Below are 22,760 nucleotides of genomic sequence, written 5' to 3' on the forward strand. Positions count from 1 at the left end.
TTCCATTGTATAGTATAACTCATTTTGTTTATCTCTTTATCAGTTGATGAACATGTGGAGTTCTACTTTTTGGCTACTATTAATAATGCTGCAATGAACATATATGTACTAGTTTTTATGTGGACACATGTTTTCCTTTCTCTTGAATATCTATGTAAAGACTTTCTTAATTTCAGAAAAAAAATTGATCCTATTCCATGTAATATACCCTGACCCCAGCTACCTTTTCCCAAGGCTAAGTTCCAGGTGAGTGCAGCTGGGAGGTAGTGCTCCCCTGTAGCTCCAGGCCCCAACTGGTGGGATAAAAGCTCTACCTTGAGGGTAGCACACTAAAACTGGGGTCCCAATGCCCTTGCCCTGGCTCATAAAGGGCTGCTTTCTTGCCAGGAGAAGCAAACCTAGATAACCTAATTTCCTACCCCACTTTCTCCCAGCATTCAGCTTCTAAAGCAGAGGTGTTACTCAGATAGAAACATGCCATTGTCCCCACCCCTAACTCCTGAGCCATGGTTCAGAGATTCTCTCTGGGGAGAGAAACAGGCCATAAGACAGACAGCTGCTAATCTCTTTCCAATGTAAATGACTTTATTTGCAACAGAGCATGGTGAAGTCCAAGTCCAAGGACATTCTCAAAAACAGTGAATGATGCGGTAAAAAGGTAACTGAGAAGACACAGGTAGATTCACTAGAGATACAGCTTAAAATGTAGCCCATCTAGTTTGCCTACGAGATAATGCTCGGGAGGACCACTCTTGTGCTCCCCCCAAAAATCCCAAACACTAACCTCCAGAACTATCCCTTCTAAAGTGTCTGATTTTGATTGGATTATTCTGGATTATTCTGATGATAATGTCACATCATTAAAGATTATAAATGAAGATAAACTATTAAGATGAATCAAATGGAAATTCTGGAGTTGAAAAGCAAAATAATTGAAATGAACAATTCACTAGAAGGGCTTAACAACAGATGGTCTCTGGCAAAAGAATGAATATAAAACTTGAAGAGAGATGTATAGAGATTATGCAATATGAAGAACAGAGAGAACAATGGATGGTGCCTCAGAGAAATGCAGGAAACCACTAAGCACACCAATTTATGTGTAACGGGAATAGTGGAAGAAAAGCAGAGAAAGGAGAGAAAAAATTATTCAAAGAAAGAATAGCTGAAAACTTCCTAAATTTATTAAAAACCAATAACCTATACATCAAGGGAGCTCAACAAATTGCTCAAAGGAGCAATACAAAGATATCCATAGACAGACACATCATAGCAGGAATGCTAAAAGTCAAAGGCAAGAGAAAAACCTTGAAAACAGCAAGAGAAAAATGACTCATCAATTACAAGAGAAAACTCATAAAGTTAACAGCTGACTTAGCAGCAGAAACAATGAAAGTCAGACAGTGGTGGGATAATATATTCAAAATGCTGAAAGGGGGAAAAATGTGTCGACATCCAGCAGTTATCTTTCAAAAATGAAAACAAAATAAAGACATTCCCAGATAAACAAAAGCTGAGAGGACTTCATTGCTGGAACACAGGCTTACAATAAATATTAAAGGAAGTTCTTCAAACTAAAAGCAGGTGACCCCAGACAGTAATTCAAATTAACATATACAAAAAAAGAGCACTCTTGAGTCTTATTCTATTTTACCTAATTACAAAAGATAGTATTAATGCATATTTCTTCTCCTTCTCACATCTGATTTAAAAAGCACTGGTATGAAACAATACATATATGATGTATTTTTGGATCTATAACATATACAAATGTGATATATGTGCCAATACTAGCACAAAAGAAGCAAGTGAAAGTAAAGCTCTATTGGGCTAAGGATATGATTACAGATGGTAATGTAAACCCACAGGAACAAATGAAGAGAAGCACAAAGGATAAACAAAATGGGTAATATAAAAAAAAGTTCTATGTCTAGAAATGTTGAGTATCCCGTATCTGAAATGCTTAGGACCAGATGTGTCTTCAATTTGAGATTTTTTGAATTTTGCAATATACGCATTCTACTTACCAGCTGAGCATCCCAAATCCAAAAATCCAAAATCCAAAATGCTCCACGGAGCATTTCCTTTGAGTGTCAAGTCAGTGCTCAAAAAGTCTCAAATTTTGGAGCATTTTGGATTTTGGATTTTCATGTTTGGATGCTCAACCTGTACTTGCTCTCCTTTCTTCTTTCAGCTTCTTTGAAAGCCAATTATATATAGTAGTAACGTTAGCAATGTATTGTTGGTTTGTAACATTTATAGAGGTTACTAAGGAGGTAACTCAAAAAAGTATACAGAAAAACATCACTAAGGAAATTAAAATGCCACATTAGAAAATACTCACTTAAGGCAAAAGAAAGCAATAATCACAAACTACAGAAACAAAAAGACATGAGACCCACAGAGCAGGGGGAAAAAAAGCAGACATAAAGCAGACATAAATCCGACCATACCAATAACAACATTAAATGTGAATGGACTAAACAGAAGAACAGACAGAGATAGTGAGACTGCTTTTTAAAAAGATCTAACTATTTGCTATCTACAGAATCTACACTTTAAATTCAGAGATACGAAAATCGAAAGAAAAATATATATACTGCAAACAGCAACCACAAGAAAGCTGGAGTGACTATATACTAATATCAGACAAAACAGACTGAAACAAAATATTACTAGCTATTAAGAGGGGCATTTTATAATGATAAGCCATAAGGAAGACAAAACAACAAATATAAACAGAATGCACCTAATAACAAGGCATAAAAATATATGAAGTAATAACTGACAGAAATGAAGGGAGAAACAGATAATTCAACAATAACAGTTTGAGACGTCAATGCCCCATTTTCAATAATGGACATAACAACAAGGCACAGGACCAAGAAAGCAATAGAGGACTTTTACACTATAAACCAATTAGACCTAACAGTATAGAACACTCCACCCAACAACAGAAGAATGTACATTTATTTCAAGTGCTCACAGAACATTCTCCAGGATAAACTACATGCTAGCGGGGTCATAAAATAAACTTGAACAAATTTCCAAAGACTGAAAAAATACAAAGTACATTCTCAAGCCACAATGGAATGAAATAAGAAACTAATAAGAAAGAAATTGGAAAGCTAGCTAATATGTGAAAATTAAACAATACACTACTAAATAATCAACGAGTCAAAGAAGAAATCAATATGGAAATTGGAAAACAGTTTGCGAAGAATGGAAAGGAAGATACAATATACCAAAACTTATCAGATAAGATAAAGCAATACCTAGAGAGAATTGTGATGGGTAAATGTCTGTATACATTTTTTTAAATCTCAAATAGCCTAACCTTCTACCTTAAGCTACTGGAAAAAGAAGAGCAAACTACATCTGACGCAAGCAGACAGAAGGAATTATTAGAGATTAGAGGTGAAATTAATGAGATCAAGGATAGCAAATCAATGAAACCAAAAGGTAGTTCTCCAAAAAGATCAATAAAATTAACAAATCTTTAGCTAACGTGACTGAGAAAAAAAGAGAAAGGACACAAATCACTAGAACTGGAAATAAAATAGGGGATATTACTAGTAATCTCACAAAAATAAAAAGGATTATAAAGGAACACTATGAACAACTGTATAGCAATAAATTACATAACTTAGACAAAATAGGAAAATTTCTAGAAAGACACAAACTACTGAAACTGACTCAAGAAGACAATCTGAATTAATTCCAACTAGTAATCCAAAAAATACCCACAAAGAAAAGTCCAAGCCCAGAAGATTTCACTACTGAACATCACCAAGCACTTTACAATTCGTTGTAAAGAATTAATAGCAATTCTTTACAAACTCTTTCACAAAGTAGAAGAGGAGGAAACACTTTCCAACTCCTTCTATGAAGCCAGTGTCACAAAACCACCAAAGACATCACAAGAAAAGAAAATGACAGATCAATCTGTTATAAAGATGGGTGCAAAAAACCAAAATACTAAACAAAATATTATTAACCAAATCCAACAATATATAAAAATAATTAGGCCAGGCGCAGTGGCTCATGCCTGTAATCCCAGCACTTTAGGAGGCCAAGGCAGGCGGATCACCTCAGGTCAGGAGTTTGAGATCAGCCTGGAGAAACCCCATCTCTACTAAAAATACAAAATTAGCCAGGCATGGTGGCTCATGCCTGTAATCCCAGCTACTCAGGAGGCTGAGGCAGGACAATTGCTTGAACCTGGCAGATGGAGGTTGCGGTGAGCCGAGATTGTGCCATTGCACCCCAGCCTGGGCAACAGGAGTGAAACTCCATCTCAAAAAAAAAACAAAAAAAAAAATTATATACCATAACCAAGTTTAGCCCAGGAATGAAAGATGGTTTAACATCCAAAAGTCAATTAATGTAATAAAACATATCAGCAGAACAAAAAACAAAAATGATATTAGCAACTCAATAAAGAATACGCATTTGATAAATCCAACATCTGTTATGATCAAAACACTCAATAGACTAGAAAAAGAAGAGAACTTCCTCAAACTGATTAAGGTCATCTATGAAAAATCCATATCTAACATCATACTTACTGGGGAGAGCCTGGATGCTTTCCCCCTAAGATCAGGAATAAGACAAAGATTTCTGCTCTTGCCACTTCTATTTAATGTTATATGGGATGTTCTAGCCCAGGCAAGAGGAAGAAGCAGTATCCAGATTGGAAAAGAAGTAAATCTATCTCTACAGATGATGTGATCTTTCATATAGAAAATGCTAATGAATCCACTAACAGAACTTAAAAAAAGAATTCAGCAAGGTTGCAGGGTACAAGAATCAACTGTATTTCTACACACTTGCAATGAACAATCAAAAAGAAAATTTTAAAAATTCCATTTATAATAGCATCAAAAAGAATAAAACAAAGATGTGCCCAACTTACACCTTGAAAACTGTGAAACACTGTTAATTAAATTAAAGATCTAAATAATTGAAAATATATCTCATACTCATGGATTGGAAGACTTAACATTGTTAAGATGGCACTACTCCCCAAATTGATCTAACTGACCTACAGATTCAATGCAAACTCCATTAGAATCCAAGCTGATTTCATTGTAGAAACTGACAAGCTAATTCTCTAATTCATATAGAATTGCAAGAGACCCAGAACAGCCAAGACAATATCAAAAAAGAACAACAAAGAAGGACTCAGACTTCCTGACTTTTAAAACGTGCTAAAACTCAAAAGTAATCAAGTCAATATGGTACTGGCATAAGGACAGACTTAGCAATCAGTGGGAAAAAAAATGAAGAATCCAGAAATAACCATGCTGACTTTACCAAAAGTGCCATGGCCATTCAGAGGGGGAAAGAACAGTCTTTCTAAAATGATGAAGAAACAAATGTACATCTACACACAAAAGAATGAAGTTGGATCCTTACACCTCACACCAAATATAAAAATTAACTCAAAATGAATGAAAAACCTAATACAAGAACTAAAACTATAAAACTCTGAGAAGAAGCCATAGGGGTAAATCTTCATGACCTTGAATTGGGCATTCGATACTCAGATATGACAACAAACACACAAGCAACTAAAGGAAAAAATAGATAATTTGACTTTGCCAAAATTTCAAGTTTTTGCACTTCAAAAGACACCATCAAGAAACTGATGAGAGGAAATATTTGCAAACCACTTATCTGACAAAGACTTATATCTAGAACACAGACTTCTTACAATTATGTAATAAAGACAAATAATTTTAAAATGGCCAAAGAATCTGAGTAGACATTCTGCTGACAAAATATACAAATGGCCAATAAACACATGAAAAGATGCTCACCATAATTAGTCATCTAGAAACAAAAATCAAAATCACAATGAGACCCCACTTCATCCCTACTGTAATGGCTACTATTTAAAAAAGGTTAAAAGTCAGTGTTGCCAAGGATGTGGAGAAAATGGGACAGTCATTTACTGCTTGTGGGATTGTAAAATGGTGCAACCATGCTATAAAACAGTCTGGCTATTCTTCAAATGGTGAAACATAGGGTTATGACTTATATGGCCAGCAACTCCACTCCTAGGCTATAAATCCCCCCAAAATAAAAATATGTCACACAAAAGTTTGTAAACAAATGTTTAATGCAGCACAATTCATAACAGCCAAAATGTGGAAACAATCTCAGTAATGAATGGAGTAACAGAATGTGGAATATGCATGCGGTGGAATATTATTCAGTTATAAAAAAAGGAATGAAGTACTAATACACGCTACAACTGTTGAATCTTTAAAATGTGGTAAGTGAAAGAAGCCAGTCATAAGATTACATATTATATAATTCCATTTCTGTGTAACTTCCAGAACAGACAAATCTATAGAAATCAAAAGAAGATCAGTAGTTGCTTAGGGCTTGGGGTAGGATTGCTGGGGAGCTGGAGGGAGGAATGGTGATAGCTAAAAGATAGTTTCTTTTTGAGGTGAACTTCTAAAACTGTCAGAAGAGGCAAAGGGTTGACAGGTTACCTATTAGTACTATGCTGTCTTATCCAGTAACACAGAATTATCTACCATACTTACTCTTTCTCACCAAGACAAGTAGTATCACTTTAATTTGCTAATTTCCTTCCACTATACTGACAATGTCACTAAGATTGTCGGTCATTCTGTCCACTCTTCTCAACACTTCTAGAAATTCCTGGTATCTTGGAATTAACATCTCATGTTCACAGTTAGTTCTTGTTACCAATAAATTGGAAATCTGTCAGGCAGAAATTCCTAAAGGCATTAATCATCTCTTCTATTTGCTCTAATCTGTCCACAGACTATGGAAAACTTTAATAACCACTTGATCAAACTCAAAACTCAGATTTGAATGAAAGATTGAAATTCATTAAAGAAGGTGAATATAAACTCTGACTTTAATCAGGAAAACATTTCTATTCAAAACCAAACTCCAAGTTCTAAGCTTTTGGTGAAGTATTTCCTAAGTTCTAAGAAATGAAGACATTTGAGAATATTTCTTTGAATCACAGCATTATAATCTAAATATAACCCAAAGACAAAACTGAATACCACTTAAATGCCAACCAAAAGGAGTTTGGTTAAATACATCAGGGCATGTTCAATGAATGGAATATCATGCAGCTATCAAAAAGAATGAACTGGCTCTAAATGTGATGAGCAAAGAGTAGTAAACTCCCGTTTGTTTTTTTAAAAAATATATACATACAAGGTTATGATAGATATACGAGGCAAATAAGGGAGGGTCCCAGAGAATCTCTAATCTGCTCCACAAGTGTTTACATCAAATGCTTTTGTGCAGATGAGGGAACTTACCCAAGGCCTTTCCTGGGCATGCCCCCAGTGGACTGGGGGACCACCTATGCACTGGGAGAGTGGGGTGTAGCCACCAGGAATGTGTGTCTTGTGCAGGGAGAAGAAGCCTGGGCTCTTCAGCTTGTGCATGTGGTGGCCTGGTATTTGATCTGTGAGGTGGGAGCCCGTTGGCGGAACCCCTTTTTTTGCTGAGAGCTTTTTTTAAATAACTTCTGCTCTCCTCACCTTTCAACGTGTCTGCATGGCTAATTTTTTCCTAGTCATACAACAAGATTTTAGCTGAACTAAGGAGCAAAAATCCTGCATCAGTTATATGTAGCAATAGTGTTGACTCTGGACAGGGAAGATGCCTGGAAGACAGGGATAGGAGGCAAATTTTTCCCTATAACATTCTTGAGTAACTTTTGAATTTCCCATGTTTCTACATATCCGAATTTTATAAATGTACAAGTTATTACTTATTCAAAAAGTTTATTCTTAAATGTATATACTGTTATGTTAACAAACCTTCTTTAAAATTCTCACTCTACATCAAAATTCTAAGGTACTAGTAAGAAGGTATCATGACTTAAATTTCTGTATATTGCTTCATATATATACTGTAGGCAATCTAAAAGTGAAACTCACCATAAATCTATAAATGAGACTTTTAAAACTTAGTAGTATAAAATGAGACACTGCATTATTGCAAGGTTAATGAAATGATCGAGGTGAGTCTGTGCAACAAACCAGCTAGGAATTCTGCATGGTCCCAGTGTAAGATAAAAATCCATCCAGGTCCCAAATGCAGTTTGACAGGGGCAGCTTCCATTCTGACTTTTGTTCAAACTCAGCCAATCACAAATGGATATTCCAAATTCACTGCATCAAAAGGCCCATTTCTGTGGAGTTTTAATGTAGTTATTGATTCTTTTGTTCTGGGAATATTATCTCAATAGAGTGATATAAAACTACTTAAATTATTTATTACTTAATTATATGTATGTTATGCCAGTATTTTATATTCACTTTATATAATTGTTTCCAAATAACTCCATGGCAATGTGACATCAGAGAGGCTTGTATGTCATTCACTTTCCATTCTGCTTAAAAAAAAAAAAGTGTCAAACACACACACACACACACACACAAAAATAGTGTCAATAAATTTAAGAATTTTCTGTTTTATAATTTTCAAATATGTTTGTTCTCAAAGAAAACTGAAGGCTTCAAATGCCATTTGATATAAAATGCAAGTATTTGCTTGAAGTAACTCTCATAATTTGAAAATATATTCTCAGGTCTTCAGGATTAAGAACAGCAGGCATGGCCGGGCGCGGTGGCTCAAGCCTGTAATCCCAGCACTTTGGGAGGCCAAGACGGGCGGATCACGAGGTCAGCAGATCGAGACCATCCTGGCTAACACGGTGAAACCCCGTCTCTACTAAAAAAAATACAAAAACTAGCCGGGCAGGTGGCGGGCGCCTGTAGTCCCAGCTCCTCGGGAGGCTGAGGCAGGAGAATGGCGTAAACCCGGGAGGCGGAGCTTGCAGTGAGCCGAGATCCGGCCACCGCACTCCAGCCTGGGCGACAGAGCGAGACTCCGTCTCAAAAAGGAGACTTAGACTTCAGCAATCAAGAAAAAAAATCCTCAAGGCCTCCAGGCAAAAAGAGAAAATTAGTCTACTAAGAAAATTAAACAGGTATCATATTTCTTTAAAATAGTGTATAAAATCGAAGTAACAGTGGAAACAGCATTTTCAAGAAACTTAAAGAAATTAATGACCAAAGGTATATCCACTCAAGCTGTCCTTCAAGTATCATAGCCACAGAAAACCAGGGAATATATATTCCTGATGTGCCATTCCTGAGGAACCTACCAAAGGATGATCCTCATTTAAGCAAAGAATAACTAGTGAAACTTTAAAAAAGAACTGACATTGAGTATTTAATCTCCTTAATTGTAGACAAAGACTAAAAAAATGGTGAGTCATGGGTTAAAAAGCAAAAATGTACTTTGTTTTTCAAATAGAAGGACATATCCATATATAGTAAATACCATATATAGAAACCAAATGGAAAGCATTTCAAATGCTTGAATATTTATTATATTTTTCATTATACTGCTCATGTTATAGCATCTAAAATAGGAGAAAGCTACTTGTTGAAAAAAATCATTATGAAATATTCATAAAACAAGACAAATGCATTAAACTTAATATGGTTAATCACATATAGAACTTAGTGGGATGGAGAAAATAGGTTTTGGAGAGTAATACTTTCTTTTTTTTTTTTTTTTTTTTTTTTTTGAGGCAGAGTCTCGCTCTGTCGCCCAGACTGGAGTGCAGTGGCGCAATCTCGGCTCACTGCAAGCTCCGCCTCCCGGGTTCACGCCATTCTCCTGCCTCAGCCTCCCGAGTAGCTGGGACTACAGGCGCCCACCACCTCGCCCGGCTAGTTTTTTGTATTTTTAGTAGAGACGGGGTTTCACCATGTTAGCCAGGATGGTCTCGATCTCCTGACCTCGTGATCCGCCCGTCTCGGCCTCCCAAAGTGCTGGGATTACAGGCTTGAGCCACCGCGCCCGGCCGAGAGTAATACTTTCAAGGTTGTCATCAAATGATTTAACTGAAGTAAAAGAAAGTTTTTTAAAGCTCAAGAAAAAGTTTATGATTCACATTTAAGGCAGGTGGTTATTATACAGGTAGGTGAAAACAGCAGATAAAATACATTTTATTTAAGAATATGATTTCATATAAATTTACTATTTCAATCATGCTGTCTCCTGGCCTATATTAAAATAACTCTATATTCACAAACTGAAATGGGAATTAGGGATCAGATGATCACTGATATCAAAATAATAGGCAGCCACAATAGTATTTACTACACTGAATTGTTCAGCATAATCTCACTTAATCCTTATTTATGAAGATGAATAATTTTATTACTCCCATTTTATGGCTGAGGACATTGGGCACTGAAAATTATCTAACTTATACAAAGACATGGAAATATAAGTAGTAGAATCAGGATGGAAATCTAGATCAGGATGGAAATCTAGACTTCATGGTTCATGCTCTTATATCAGTATGCTATGTTGCATGTACTTTGTAATAAAATCTCCTTTAACTACAGTAATTTAGTCTCATAAATTTTAAATAAACCATATCTCTTCTTATATTTCTTTTTTTTTTTTTGAGACAAAGTCTCACTCCATCACCCAGGCTGGAGTGCAGTGGCACAATCTCGGCTCACTGCAATCTGTAATCTCTGCCTCCCTGCTTCAAGCGATTCTTGTGCTTTCGCCTCCCGAGTAGCTGGGATTACATGCATGTACCACCACACCCGGCTAATTTTTGTATTTTTAGTAGAGACGGGATTTCAACAAGTTGGTCGGGTTGGTCTTGAATTCCTGACCTCAAGTGATCCACCCGCCTCAGCCTCACAAAGTGCTGGGATTACAGGTGTAAGCCACCACGCCCAGCCCAATCTTAACAGTTCTTTGCTTACTTTATTATAATAAGTTTGTCCCTTCCTTAAATTCATAGTTAGTGACTACCGACGGAGGTAGCCCAGTCTTTTAGATAAAAGTTCAAACCATTTTAAAAGGCATGAAAAGACCAAATTATCTCTCCAGCTACCCTGTAGCCCTTATCATTCTGCCCCTAGACCTACTGCCTGTTCTACTCCACAATTAAACCTTAAATTCCAGTCATACTAAAAAACCGGCAGCCTCGTAATGAGGCAGACACGGCCCTTTCTCATTTCTAAGCCCACCAATATGATGGTCATTCTGCAGGGCAACTCCCCTCTTCTGTCTTCCTTCAACTTGACCTGGAATTATTTTCTTCTTATCAACCTCAAAGACCACTTTAGGTATAGCCTCTCTGGGGAAGCCTTTGTAAGCACCTATCAACTTCATCTTGTCTACATTTCTTCCGCATTTTACTTGACCATTTAATTTGTCATGCTGTTGTATAATTGTCTGTTATTATCTGTCTCAAATGTCCCAGCATAATATCTAGCAACTAGAATTTTTAAAAGGCTGACTGATGGGAGAAAAAAAAAGTATAATGTGGCTATTTGAAAAAAAATTATTTATATTTATAGAGTTGAGTCTAACTATGTAAATATCAATAATGTAATGAACAATTATGAGTTTTAATACCTATTTTTGTTATTCAACTTGACTTCTGATGGCAAAAAGTTATTTCTTCTAATTTGTAGATGATGCATTAGTATAAGAAGTCCCAGAATAATATTAGGTAACTACATTATTTTAAATGAATTGAATATTATTTTTCTTATTACAAATATAGTTTTGTTTTTTCATAGAAGAGTATGCTGATCAGAAAAGGAATAAACTGAGTAAACTGGTGAGATATCTTGACAAAGGTCTGTCACTGGTTATCATGAAAAACATCTAAGCTATACTACTGGTCATCAGCCAAACAACTGATCTGTATTACATCACTAAGAAACATAGTTCATTATATTTTTCCCTCTTTGATGTTACTGTCAAAGATTAGAATTTAAGCCTAACATCTTAGTTTATTGTACCTGCTTTTTTATTTATGAATATGGCTAAATGTTACCAAAATATATCTTCTGCAGCTTGGACCACCTTCTGAAGTGAGCAACGAGCTCTGTTAATCCAGAAATACTTGCTTATTTTTAACTTATTTCTCTGAATATAAGGAATGTCCCTCTCCCACTCTAAAAATTGAAAAATAAGCCCATGTTTACTTTATCCATACAATTCACCATGCCTACATAATAATTATTTTAAGGTTACTTCTTTCCAGATCTGCACAGGACTTAAATATTTTAGATGAGATGAACTACATTCAAATCTACCCAGCATTAAGTAACCAAGCAAATGATACTATTTGTGTAGTGAAAAATTAAAAGATCAACAGAAGTTTAAAATATATGTGAACCAGCAGAATTTTAAATTCTACTTCTAAAAATCAAATAGTAATTAACTTTATAAAAGACATAATTACAGAAAGACAAGACAATAAGATAATGCTTTATCAATCCTTTCCCCCGATAATTCTGACAAGATTTAAGAATACTATAATACAAAATGTCAAAATAAACCATTTTAAATCCTAATGACCACTTTTCCTGAAACTCATTAAAAATTCTGAAATAAAAATTAAAAGATCAAGCTGTCTCTAGAAACATAAAAAAACATAATGTAAGAGGAAATTTAATCAGATGTTCTAATAAAACTTTATAGTCTTAAAATAAAAATTTTAAAAACTCCTTAAACATACAAAACATGTCTTTCAAAAATCTGATGCCACAATATAAAGATTTTCACAAAACTGCATGACTAACCCGTATTTTTTCTTAATAAATTTACAGTTATATTTACCTTCAGATCCCATGATGAAGTGATGGATATCAGGGCCTGTTGACATACGAGGTCCTTGACAGCTTTTTTCTATTATACCTCTAGGTGTTACCATTTTTATATGAACCACCTGTTTAATACAATACACGATGTAAATTCTAGACATCTGTTAGTGAATGTGTGTCTATGTACAGAAATTCATATATATTTGTGTAAAACCTACTTTTAAAGTATTGGGTTAATAAATTGTGATGTTTTTAAGAATTCTAGTATCTTTTAGTAATTTTTAGACTAAAGTTAAATTTGTATATAACCTTAAAAGAGGGAAAAACCATTCTAAGATTGTACATCTCTTGATTTAAATTGTTTTAGGGATATTCATTATCTTAAGAACAATAGAATAACACATTTATTTAAACCAAATTTGGGGTTATCCATCTGGCACAGAACTAAAGGACTCAAAAACTAAGCAATAATCATAATCTTGATGAAGCATATTATTCATGTCAGGCATGAATACTAGACAATTAGAAATCTAAGAAAAAAAAATTATTCTTGCTTTATCCCCACCTTCAATCCCACTTAGTAGAAAACAATGAAAATAATTAAATATTAACTAAGATCAGGTCAAAACTGGGATGAAGCAGCAGAAGCAATGACTGAGTTTTAAGAGAAGGAAAGAGATGTGTGACTCATCATACAAATGAGAAAGGAAGTATACTGGGGAAGGAGGATCACTCTAAAAATAGTTCCTGAGATAGGAATCAGAAGTGGTTAGGTAAAAATCCAATATATTTTTAGAATGAATTTTGGACAGATAAATAACAACAGTCTATTTATTATTGAAAGAAATGAGCAGAGAACATCAATAAGTAATTCACAAAATACAAAATAAAAATTGCCAACGAGGACCCTTTAAAAGTTTATATTCACTAGCAATTGACAAAATACAAAAATATAAATAAAACGTCCAGTAAAATACAAAGATTCTCATAGTGTTAGTGAGAATGTCAATTGGTATAAAATTTTTATAGGGCAATTTGGCTGTAAGGATCCAAAGTCTAAAATGGATAAACTTCTTCATTCAACAAATCAACTAAAGGAGCTTACCCAAAGAAAATGATTACAGATGTATACCAAAGAAATTACTAAAAAGATTATTTTCCCTTTATTTTCTGTAATTTTGAAATCAAGAATAATTTAAATGTTCATTAAGAGGGAATTAAATAAACCATGCATTCTCAATAAAAGAATTATATAACTCTTTAAAAATGATGGTGCAAACCTGTTCATTTACATGTTCATTTACATGTTATATTGATAACACAAAGAGCAGATTAAACACATATGGTCCTCTTTTTTATATTAAAAACTAGATATATTTATGTGCTTATTGTATGCCTAGAAACAGTTCTAGAAGTGATGGCACCAGCAGCCCATCTGGAGTGGCTGCTGCAAAGACACTGGCTGCAGTAGGAGTGGCATGATCAGGGCTGTGCACTTCATAGAGTCAACAGGAGCCGGAAACAGGTCGAAGCCCCACCCCCTTCCTAGTTGGCAGTGCAAAAGCCTCGCACTCCTGAGTGCAGCTGCGGCAGCCCAGCTGCGGCAGCCCAGCTGTGGCTCTGGACCCAGGCATCCCTGTGCTCTTGGGGGCCTGGAGCACACAGGAATCCCACCCTCCTGGACATAGCTGCAGCCACCGAGCTGTGGCTGCAGACCCAGGCATCACTAGACTCTTGGGGGCCTGGGAATCCCCGGGACCCTGCAGGCTCAGAAGTGCCTGCTTCCACTGCCTGGCTTCTCTCCATTCTGGCACCTGCTCCAATCTTGGAGAAAAACTGAGGCCGAGCCTGGACGCTGCTGCAATCCAGCCGGGTGTGTGCATGCTCAGGGCAGTGCTGACATGCCAGCCCCCTGCTGCCTCAGCCGCCTCCGGACTTTGGGCACCAATGAGCACAGAAGGGAGGATAAGTGGGGGTTGCAGGCAGCTTGGCACTGGCCTGCAGGAGGCCCTCAGCACGAACAGCCTGAGCATCTGGGAACCATAAACAGCTGTAGGAGGCAGAGAGGCTCCTGGGTGGAAATGGGCGGTCCCTGGTGAAACCCCATCTTCCAGCCAGGGAGGGCCTGATGCCTGGGGGCTGCGCTGCCAGTTCCATGGACCAGAGTGGGAACTTATGATGCTTATTCCAGGACTGCCCATAACCATCCATGGGCCCATCAGCACACACTTCCTCCTCTCTGAACCCCATAAAAACCCAGGACTCAGCCAGAATTGGGCAGATGTCAGATGACCTGTCTGTAGAAAGGAGCTACCCACTGTGGATCTCCTCTCTGCTGAGAGCTGTGACTCATCAGGACGCCCTGCCGACAGAGAGGAGCTACCCACTGTGTGTCTCCTCTCTCCTGAGGGCTAAGCACTCATCAGGATGCCCTGCCTGTGGAAAGGAACTACCCACTGTGGGTTCTCTGCTGAGAGCTGGATGCTTGTCAAGATGGCTTACCTGTGAAAGGAGCTACCCAATACGGGTCTCCTCTGAGCTGTTTTGTCACTCAATAAAGCACCCCTTCACCTTGCTCCCCCCCACTTGTCTACATACTTCATTCTTCCTGGATGTGGGACAAAAACGCACATCTCGCCAAATGGCGGAGTTGAAAGAACTGTAACAGAAACAGGGCTGAAATACACCCCTTGTTTGCCCCATGGAGGGCAATGAGAGGGAAAGACAGGAGAGAGAAGGAGAGAAGAGCTGTGGCCCTTTAAGGAGCCCAGACCTAGGAGCTCCCTGAGCCAGGGCTATGACACACTCTTTGGGGCTCTGCAGTCCCTGGCATTTCCAAGCTTCCAGGCACCACCACATTCCCTGGTGCCAGCAACGGAAGCTGCCTGCAGTATGCCTGGTCCAGACACAGCCTTGCAGGGAGCCAATGCCTGAAGCCGCCCATCCTGCCACAGCTGGCATCCCTGGCTATGCGCTGTGGCCAGACTCCACACTCACTCATTCACACACTCCTCACTGCTCTGTACCTAGCTCGCCATTGGCAAGCATGGGATCCAGACCAGTAGCATGAGCCAAGCACAGCCTGACAGGCTGAGTAGGCTGAAAAAGCCCAGTGGGCCCAAGCAAAACTTGGAAAAAAGTGCTGCCAGCCAGAGGTTTCTGGCTAAAAAACTGACACCCCAAGAATCCCATGACAGAAGGATGAATACAAAGATGTTAAAAGTGTTCAAAATGATATGTATTTAATATACACATGACACTTAAAAAAAAAAATAGGATCTTGCTTTGTCACCCAGGCTGGAGTGCAGTGGTGGGATGATAGCTCACTGTAACTTCAAACTCCTGGGCTCAAGCAATTCTCCCACTCCAGCCTCCTGAGTAGCTAGAACTACAAGCATGTGCTACCATGCCCAGCTAATTTTTAAATTTTTTGTAGAGATGACGTCTTGCTATGTTGCCCAGCCTGGTCTCCAACTCCTGGCCTCAAGCCTTGTCCTCTCAAAGTGCTGGGATTACAGGTGTGAACTACCATGCCCAGCTATAGCATACTTTTTTTATACTTCTGTAATTAATATTTTTAAATAAAAAACAAGTTTCTAATTGCTTGAATTGTCTATTCACAATTGTAATTTTAAAAGAAGCATTTTCTTCAAAAATTCTTCAAAATGAAATGCTCACTGCATCATACTTTACTTTCTTTTGTGAAGATCCAGAATTTTTAGTTTGGTTTTGTCACTACAGAGTTCAATGTTTTTCCTTCTAATAGTGCTTCATAACTGAAGAATGTAGCAAGGCTCCTTTCACAGAAGCAATGGATTACCGCTAATAGCGATGAGCTTCAACTCTGTAACACTAGCATAAGAAAGTGTAATCAGATATGCTCAGGAAATCGGTTAGTGAAGAGACATTCACTAAATTAAGAAGTATTTGAGATGGACTATTGTTGGAATTCCTTAAAATGACCTTGAAAACAAGTGGGAACCAGAATTTAAGATGAAAAGTTTATCCCACTGTACACAGACTTCTGACTCTTCAGATGTTAAAACTTTTAAATTGTTAAAAAAGTTGGACTAAACAACTATCTTCAACTTTTTTCGAATAGTTAAATAAGCTATGAGCATCATTACTTACTGTGCTTTAATTAAATATGCACTGTTAAGTATATTAACGTGTTCTTTAATTTTTTTCATGGGTTCCATTGTAACCACACGTATTAAAAGAATACCAACTTGAGTAAAATTTTCACAAAAGCAAATAATATAAATTAAGACAGCTTCAGAGGATACTATATATTGCAGAGTTAAAAAAATTAAGTTAAAAATAAAATGTGCTGGCCAGGTGCAGTGGCTCACACGCCTGTAATTCCAGCACTTTGGGAGGCTGAGGTGGGAGGATTACCTCAGGTCAGGAGTTCGAGACCAGCCTGGCCAACATAGAGAAACCCTATCTCTACTAAAAATACAAAACGAGCTGGGCATGGTGGCACATGCCTGTAATCCCAGCTACTCTGGAGGCTGAGGCAGGAGAATCACTTGAATCTGGGAGGCAGAGGTTGCAGTGAGCTGAGATTGCGCCATTGCACTCCAGCCTGGGCAACAAGAGCGAAATTCTGTCTCAAAAACAAACAAACAAAAATAAAATAAAATAAAATGTGCTAAGTAATTATTAATGCAAACAATTACACTAGGAGGTACACTTTTAATTTGTATCCCTTAAATATCTCCAAAAAATGATTAAAATAAATTACATGTTTTCGCAGTGCTAAAGGTAGCTGTTTACCAAATATTTGCTTAACGTTGATAAAGTCCTTAATAATCCAATAGCAAAAGGATCAAATTTTCTCCCCAAAATGGAATTTAGATTATTTTAACTGCAAAAAGAAAAATGTGCTTTTCTAAATGTCCCGAATAAAGAAAAATAAATAGGATAATGGAAATATTTAAAAAGTATTCACAATATAGACAAAAGTTTTTAATTCCTTGGTGTTAACTATAAAGAACCAACATATCTTATTAAAGATTTAATATTCCTATCAACAAAGATATTGATGAAAATGTGGAAACTTTAGATTTCAAAAGCAAAGCTAAATAGCTCCAGGAATAATGTTGGGAACATCATTTAATAGTCTCAAATTAAAGTTCTTTTAAACTACTATGAAAACATTGACCATAAGGAAACAACGTTTATGAAGCACCTACTACACACCAGAGATTTTGAGTTTTCATTTTATGTCCTTTACTCCTCACAATAATTCTATGCAGCAAATATCATTATTCTATTTTACAGAAGAGGAAACTGAAGTTTAGAAAGGTAAACCAATTTGTACAAATTCACACAACTAATCACTGAAAAAGCTACAAATGGAACAAATGATACCTAATCCCTAACTAGGGTGTCCAGAGTTTTATATTATTATTATACTAACTCCCAGCAAAGTGGCACCATATCAGCTACAAAAAGTAGTGTGAACATAAAACATGACAGGTCATACCACTACCTGGCAGAACAATTTCAATCAGCCTTTTTAATTCTATACAGGAAAAATTATTATCAGAAAAATGCAAAATCTCCTAAGGAAACAGAGTAGCAACAATGAAATCGTCTAAGTAAACGGACTAAAATCATGGTACAGTTGAAGACTTCATTTCCACAAGGCTTGTAAAATAATATTTGTATACAGACATCCCTCAGTATCCCCAAAGAACTGGTTCTAGGACCTTCAAGGATACAAAATCCATAGTACTCAAGTCCCTTACATAAAACAGCACAGTATTTGCATAAAACCTATGCACATCCTCTCACATGCTTTAAATCATTTTAGAATATTTATGAATATCTAATACAATGTAAATACTATGTAAAATGTTGTTCTACTGTATTTTTTGTATTATTTTCCTTGTGGTATTGTTATTTTTTTTTTCCAAATATTTTTGAGCTGCATTTGGTTGAATCTGTGGATACAAAACCAGTGGATATAGACAGCTGACTGTATTTTATGAGCTGGATACTGTGAAACATCTACAAAGCTTAAAACGTAGTCGCTTGAAAAGGGGCATCCTTAAATAATGACAACAGTTGTGTTTTGGTTAACTTTCTACTATACATGTTCAATATTATTATAGTCAAAAGGAGTATACTTATGGGAGGGGGGATCTACCGTCCAACTCCTTTTTTTTTTTTTTTTGAGATGCAGTCTCACTCTGTCGCCCAGGCTGGAGTGCAGGGGCACAATTTCAGCTCACTGCAAGCTCCGCCTCCCAGGTTCACACCATTCTCCTGCCTCAGCCTCGCAAGAAGCTGGGACTACAGGCGACCGCCACCACGCCCGGCTAATTTTTTTTTGTATTTTTAGTAGAGACAGGGTTTCACCATGTTAGCCAGGATAGTCTCAATCTCCTGACCTCATGATCCGCCTGCCTCGGTCTCCCAAAGTGCTGGGATTACAGGCGTGAGCCACCGTGCCTGGCCCCAACTGTTAATTTTTAAAGGCTTCTAATCATTTTGTAATATCTATATACTAATCAATTATTACATAATAACTAGAAAAATATTTACCAGGTCCTCGATATTGCCATAGATATTCTTCTTCATGCCTGATGCCCGAGTAGATACCCATCCTCCTACAGTACTGAACTCCAGGGAATCTGGTTCATGACCTGTACAATAACCACTTTCTTTAAGCTGAAAAACAAAAATGTAACATTTTACAGTGAAAATGGTCCCATTACACACAGCAGTCAACACATTAACACCTCCCACTTTAAAATTTCCAGGTCATTGATATTTGAATTTATTAATTCCTACATAGCCAAAAAAAAGATACTTTTATCACACTAGTCCTAAAAAATTGTTTAAAGCTTTTGCCTAGTGGAAAATGTTACAAAACTGAAAAATGTAGTCTAAAAGAAGTTCTAGTTTTCACAGGTTCACCAGATAATCATACTCCTTACATCCTTTTGTTTTAAGGCCAGCTGTTCTTCCCCACTTTTCTACAAAGAGGTAATTTAAATATATGGAGATTGGATTATGTTTAATTAACTGCCAACTTTACCTAAACACTTTCAATAAATAAAGCACTTAATCTCTTGTTCTCTCTACCCTAATGTAATATGCAGCAGGCCTGCAGAAAATCTGAGCAAATTGCCTGTATTTAATTCTCTCAAGGAGTCATGTGTTTTAATGTACAGGCATCTGGCTAGGTTTCCTGCATGTAATACCTTCATTTACTTGTGATGCAGATCATGCATTACTGTACATTAAATAGTCACTTGTTTCTCATTTTTCTACATTATCTTGGCTTTGCCATCTGCACAGCACCTGAGATTGAATAGATGCCCTTTACTGCAACACCACCAAAGCCATTCCAATGAAATCATTTTAAAGACTCAGCCATCTCTTCTCAAATGGTACAGACACCACCATCTGCATACCCGCTGTCTGCTGCACTCAAGCCCATCAATCTGTGTTGACCATTTTGATAGTCATCCAGTTAAGCAACTGTTCTATTTTTCAAGTAAGCCACGCAGAGATGTAGAATATATCAGCCACATCTGTATATTTGTATTTAAGTATGGTATGAAAGTTGCAATCCGAAATATGAAAGCCTATTAGGTTAAATATAATTTGTTAGGTTTTGCGTATCAGCAATACAAATTCTCTATCTATTCTAATTTTGCTGCTAGGAAAACAAGATTTTAAAAGACATCAACTGTTATATAATAAAAGTTTCTCCACTAAATATTCAATATGTTATTTAGTTTTAAGAGGTTAATATCCATCTATAAAAAAGAAGCTTAAATAAATGGCTGAAGAGCCATTTATTTATGATAAATGAAGATTATCAGACTGTTACATAGTACTTCCTCCCTAACTCCATCTTCAAACAAAATACTACAAATTATTTTCTCTTAAAACACTACTGTTCCTCAATTTTCTTTTAAAACATAACCTTTTACTCAATTTTATGAAATTGGGAAAAGAAGAAGACATTCATGGAGCCCTAAGATGTACCAGGTACTGTAAAGACAGGTTTCACATACTCTCATGACAAAACAAACTTCGACATTATACAGAAGCAAATCATTAAGTACACACTTTAACTATTTCTTTTTTTTTTTTTGTAGGTGTGTTAATTCATTTAATCTGCTCAACAACCCTATGAAGCTGACACTATTATTATTCCTATTTTCACAGACGGGAAACAGTTAAATCACTTGTTTTAACTGATGGTTCCCCAAGTGGTACTTCTTACTTGCATTGTTTTTATTATTATACTTTAAGTTCTGGGTTACACGTGCAGAATGTGCAGTTTTGTTACATAGTGACATGGTGGTTTGCTGCACCCATCAACCCGTCATCTACATTAAGTATTTCTCCTAATGTTAACCCTCCCCTAGCCTCCCACCCCATCGCAGGCCCTAGTGTGTGATGTTCCCCTCCCTGTATCCATGTGTTCTCATTGTTCAACTCACACTTATGAGTGAGAACATGTGGTGTTTGGTTTTCTGATCTTGTGACAGTTTGCTGAGAATGATGGTTTCCAGCTTTATCCATGTCCCTGCAAACGACATGAACTCATCCTTTTTTATGGCTGCATAGTATTCCATGGTGTATATGTGCCACATTTTCTTAATCCGTTCTATCATTGATGGACATTTGAGTTGGTTCCAAGTCTTCGCTATTGTGAATAGTGATGCAATAAACATACATGTGCATGTGTCTTTATTGTAGGCTGATTTATAATCCTTTGGGTATATGCCCAATAATGGGATTGCTGGGTCAAATGGTATTTCTAGTTCTAGGTCCTTGCGGAATTGCCACACTGTCTTCCACAATGGTTGAACTAATTTACACTCCCACCAACAGCATAAAAGCATTCCTATTTTTCCACAACCTCTCCAGCATCTGTTGTTTCCTGACTTTTTATTGATCGCCATTCTAATTGGCGTGAGATGGTATCTCATTGTGGTTTTGATTTGCATTTTGCTAATGACCAGTGATGATGAGCATTTTTTCTAATGTCTGTTGGCTGCATAAATGTCTTCTTTTGAGAAGTGTCTGTTCATATCCTTTGCCCATTTTTCGACAGGGTTTTTTTTTTCTCGTAAATTTGTTTATGTTCTTTGTAGATTCTGGATATTAGCCCTTTGTCAGATGGATAGATTGTAAAAATTTTCCCCCATTCTGTAGGTTGTCTGTTCACTCTGACGATAGTTTCTTTTGCTGTGCAGCAGCTCTTTAGTTTAATTAGACCCCATTTGCCACTTTTGGCTTTTGTTGCCATTGCTTTTGGTGTTTTAGACATGAAGCCTTTGCCCATGCCTATGTCCTGAATGGTACTGCCCAGGTTTTCTTCTAGGATTTTTATGGTCTTAGGTCTTACGTTTAAGTCTTTGATCCATCTTGAGTTGATTTTTGTATAAGGTGTAAGGAAGAGGTCCAGTTTCAGTTTTCTGCATATGGCTAGCCAGTTTTCCCAACATCATTGATTAAATAGGGAATCTTTCCTCCATTGCTTGTGTGTATCAGGTTTGTCAAAGAGCAGATGGTTGTAGATGTATGGTGTTATTTCTGAGGCCTGCATTCTTTCCCATTGGTCTATATATCTGTTTTGGTACCAGTACCATGCTGTTTTGGTTACTGTAGTCTTGTAGTACAGTTTGAAGTCAGGTAGCATGACGCCTCCAGCTTTATTCTTCTTGCCCAGGATTGTCTTGGCTACATGGGCTCTTTTTTGGTTCCATATGAAGTTTAAAGTAGTTTTCTCCAATTCTGTGAGGAAAGTCAGAGGTAGCTTGATGGGAATATCAATGCATCTATAAATTACTTTGGGCAGTATGGCCATTTTCATGATATTGATTTTTCCCATCCATGAGCATGGAATGTTTTTGCATCTGTTTGTGACCTCTTTTATTTCCTTGAGCAGTGGTTTGTAGTTCTCCTTGAAGAGGTCCTTCACATCCCTTGTAAGTTGGATTCCTAGGTATTTTATTCTCTTAGCAATTGTGAATGGGAGTTCACTCATGATTTGGCTGTCTGTTTGTCTGTTATTGGTGTATAGGAATGCTTGTGACTTTTACACACTGATGTTGT

General features: G+C 36.9%; 1 protein-coding gene across 1 annotated transcript in view; it reads right to left on the bottom strand.

Moving 5' to 3' along the window:
• Positions 1 to 22,760, bottom strand: part of AGPS (alkylglycerone phosphate synthase) — a 158,962-nt gene that overhangs the window by 64,658 nt on the left and 71,544 nt on the right. The window contains exons 9-10 of the mRNA XM_033231031.1: positions 19,224 to 19,349; positions 12,685 to 12,793 (exon numbers count right to left, since the gene is read on the bottom strand). Of these exons, the coding sequence (XP_033086922.1) occupies positions 12,685 to 12,793; positions 19,224 to 19,349 (235 nt within the window). The remainder of the gene's footprint in view (positions 1 to 12,684; positions 12,794 to 19,223; positions 19,350 to 22,760) is intronic.

The sequence above is a fragment of the Trachypithecus francoisi genome, unplaced genomic scaffold (assembly GCF_009764315.1).
Source record: "Trachypithecus francoisi isolate TF-2019V2 unplaced genomic scaffold, Tfra_2.0 Lachesis_group13, whole genome shotgun sequence".
Classification (NCBI taxonomy): domain Eukaryota; kingdom Metazoa; phylum Chordata; class Mammalia; order Primates; family Cercopithecidae; genus Trachypithecus; species Trachypithecus francoisi.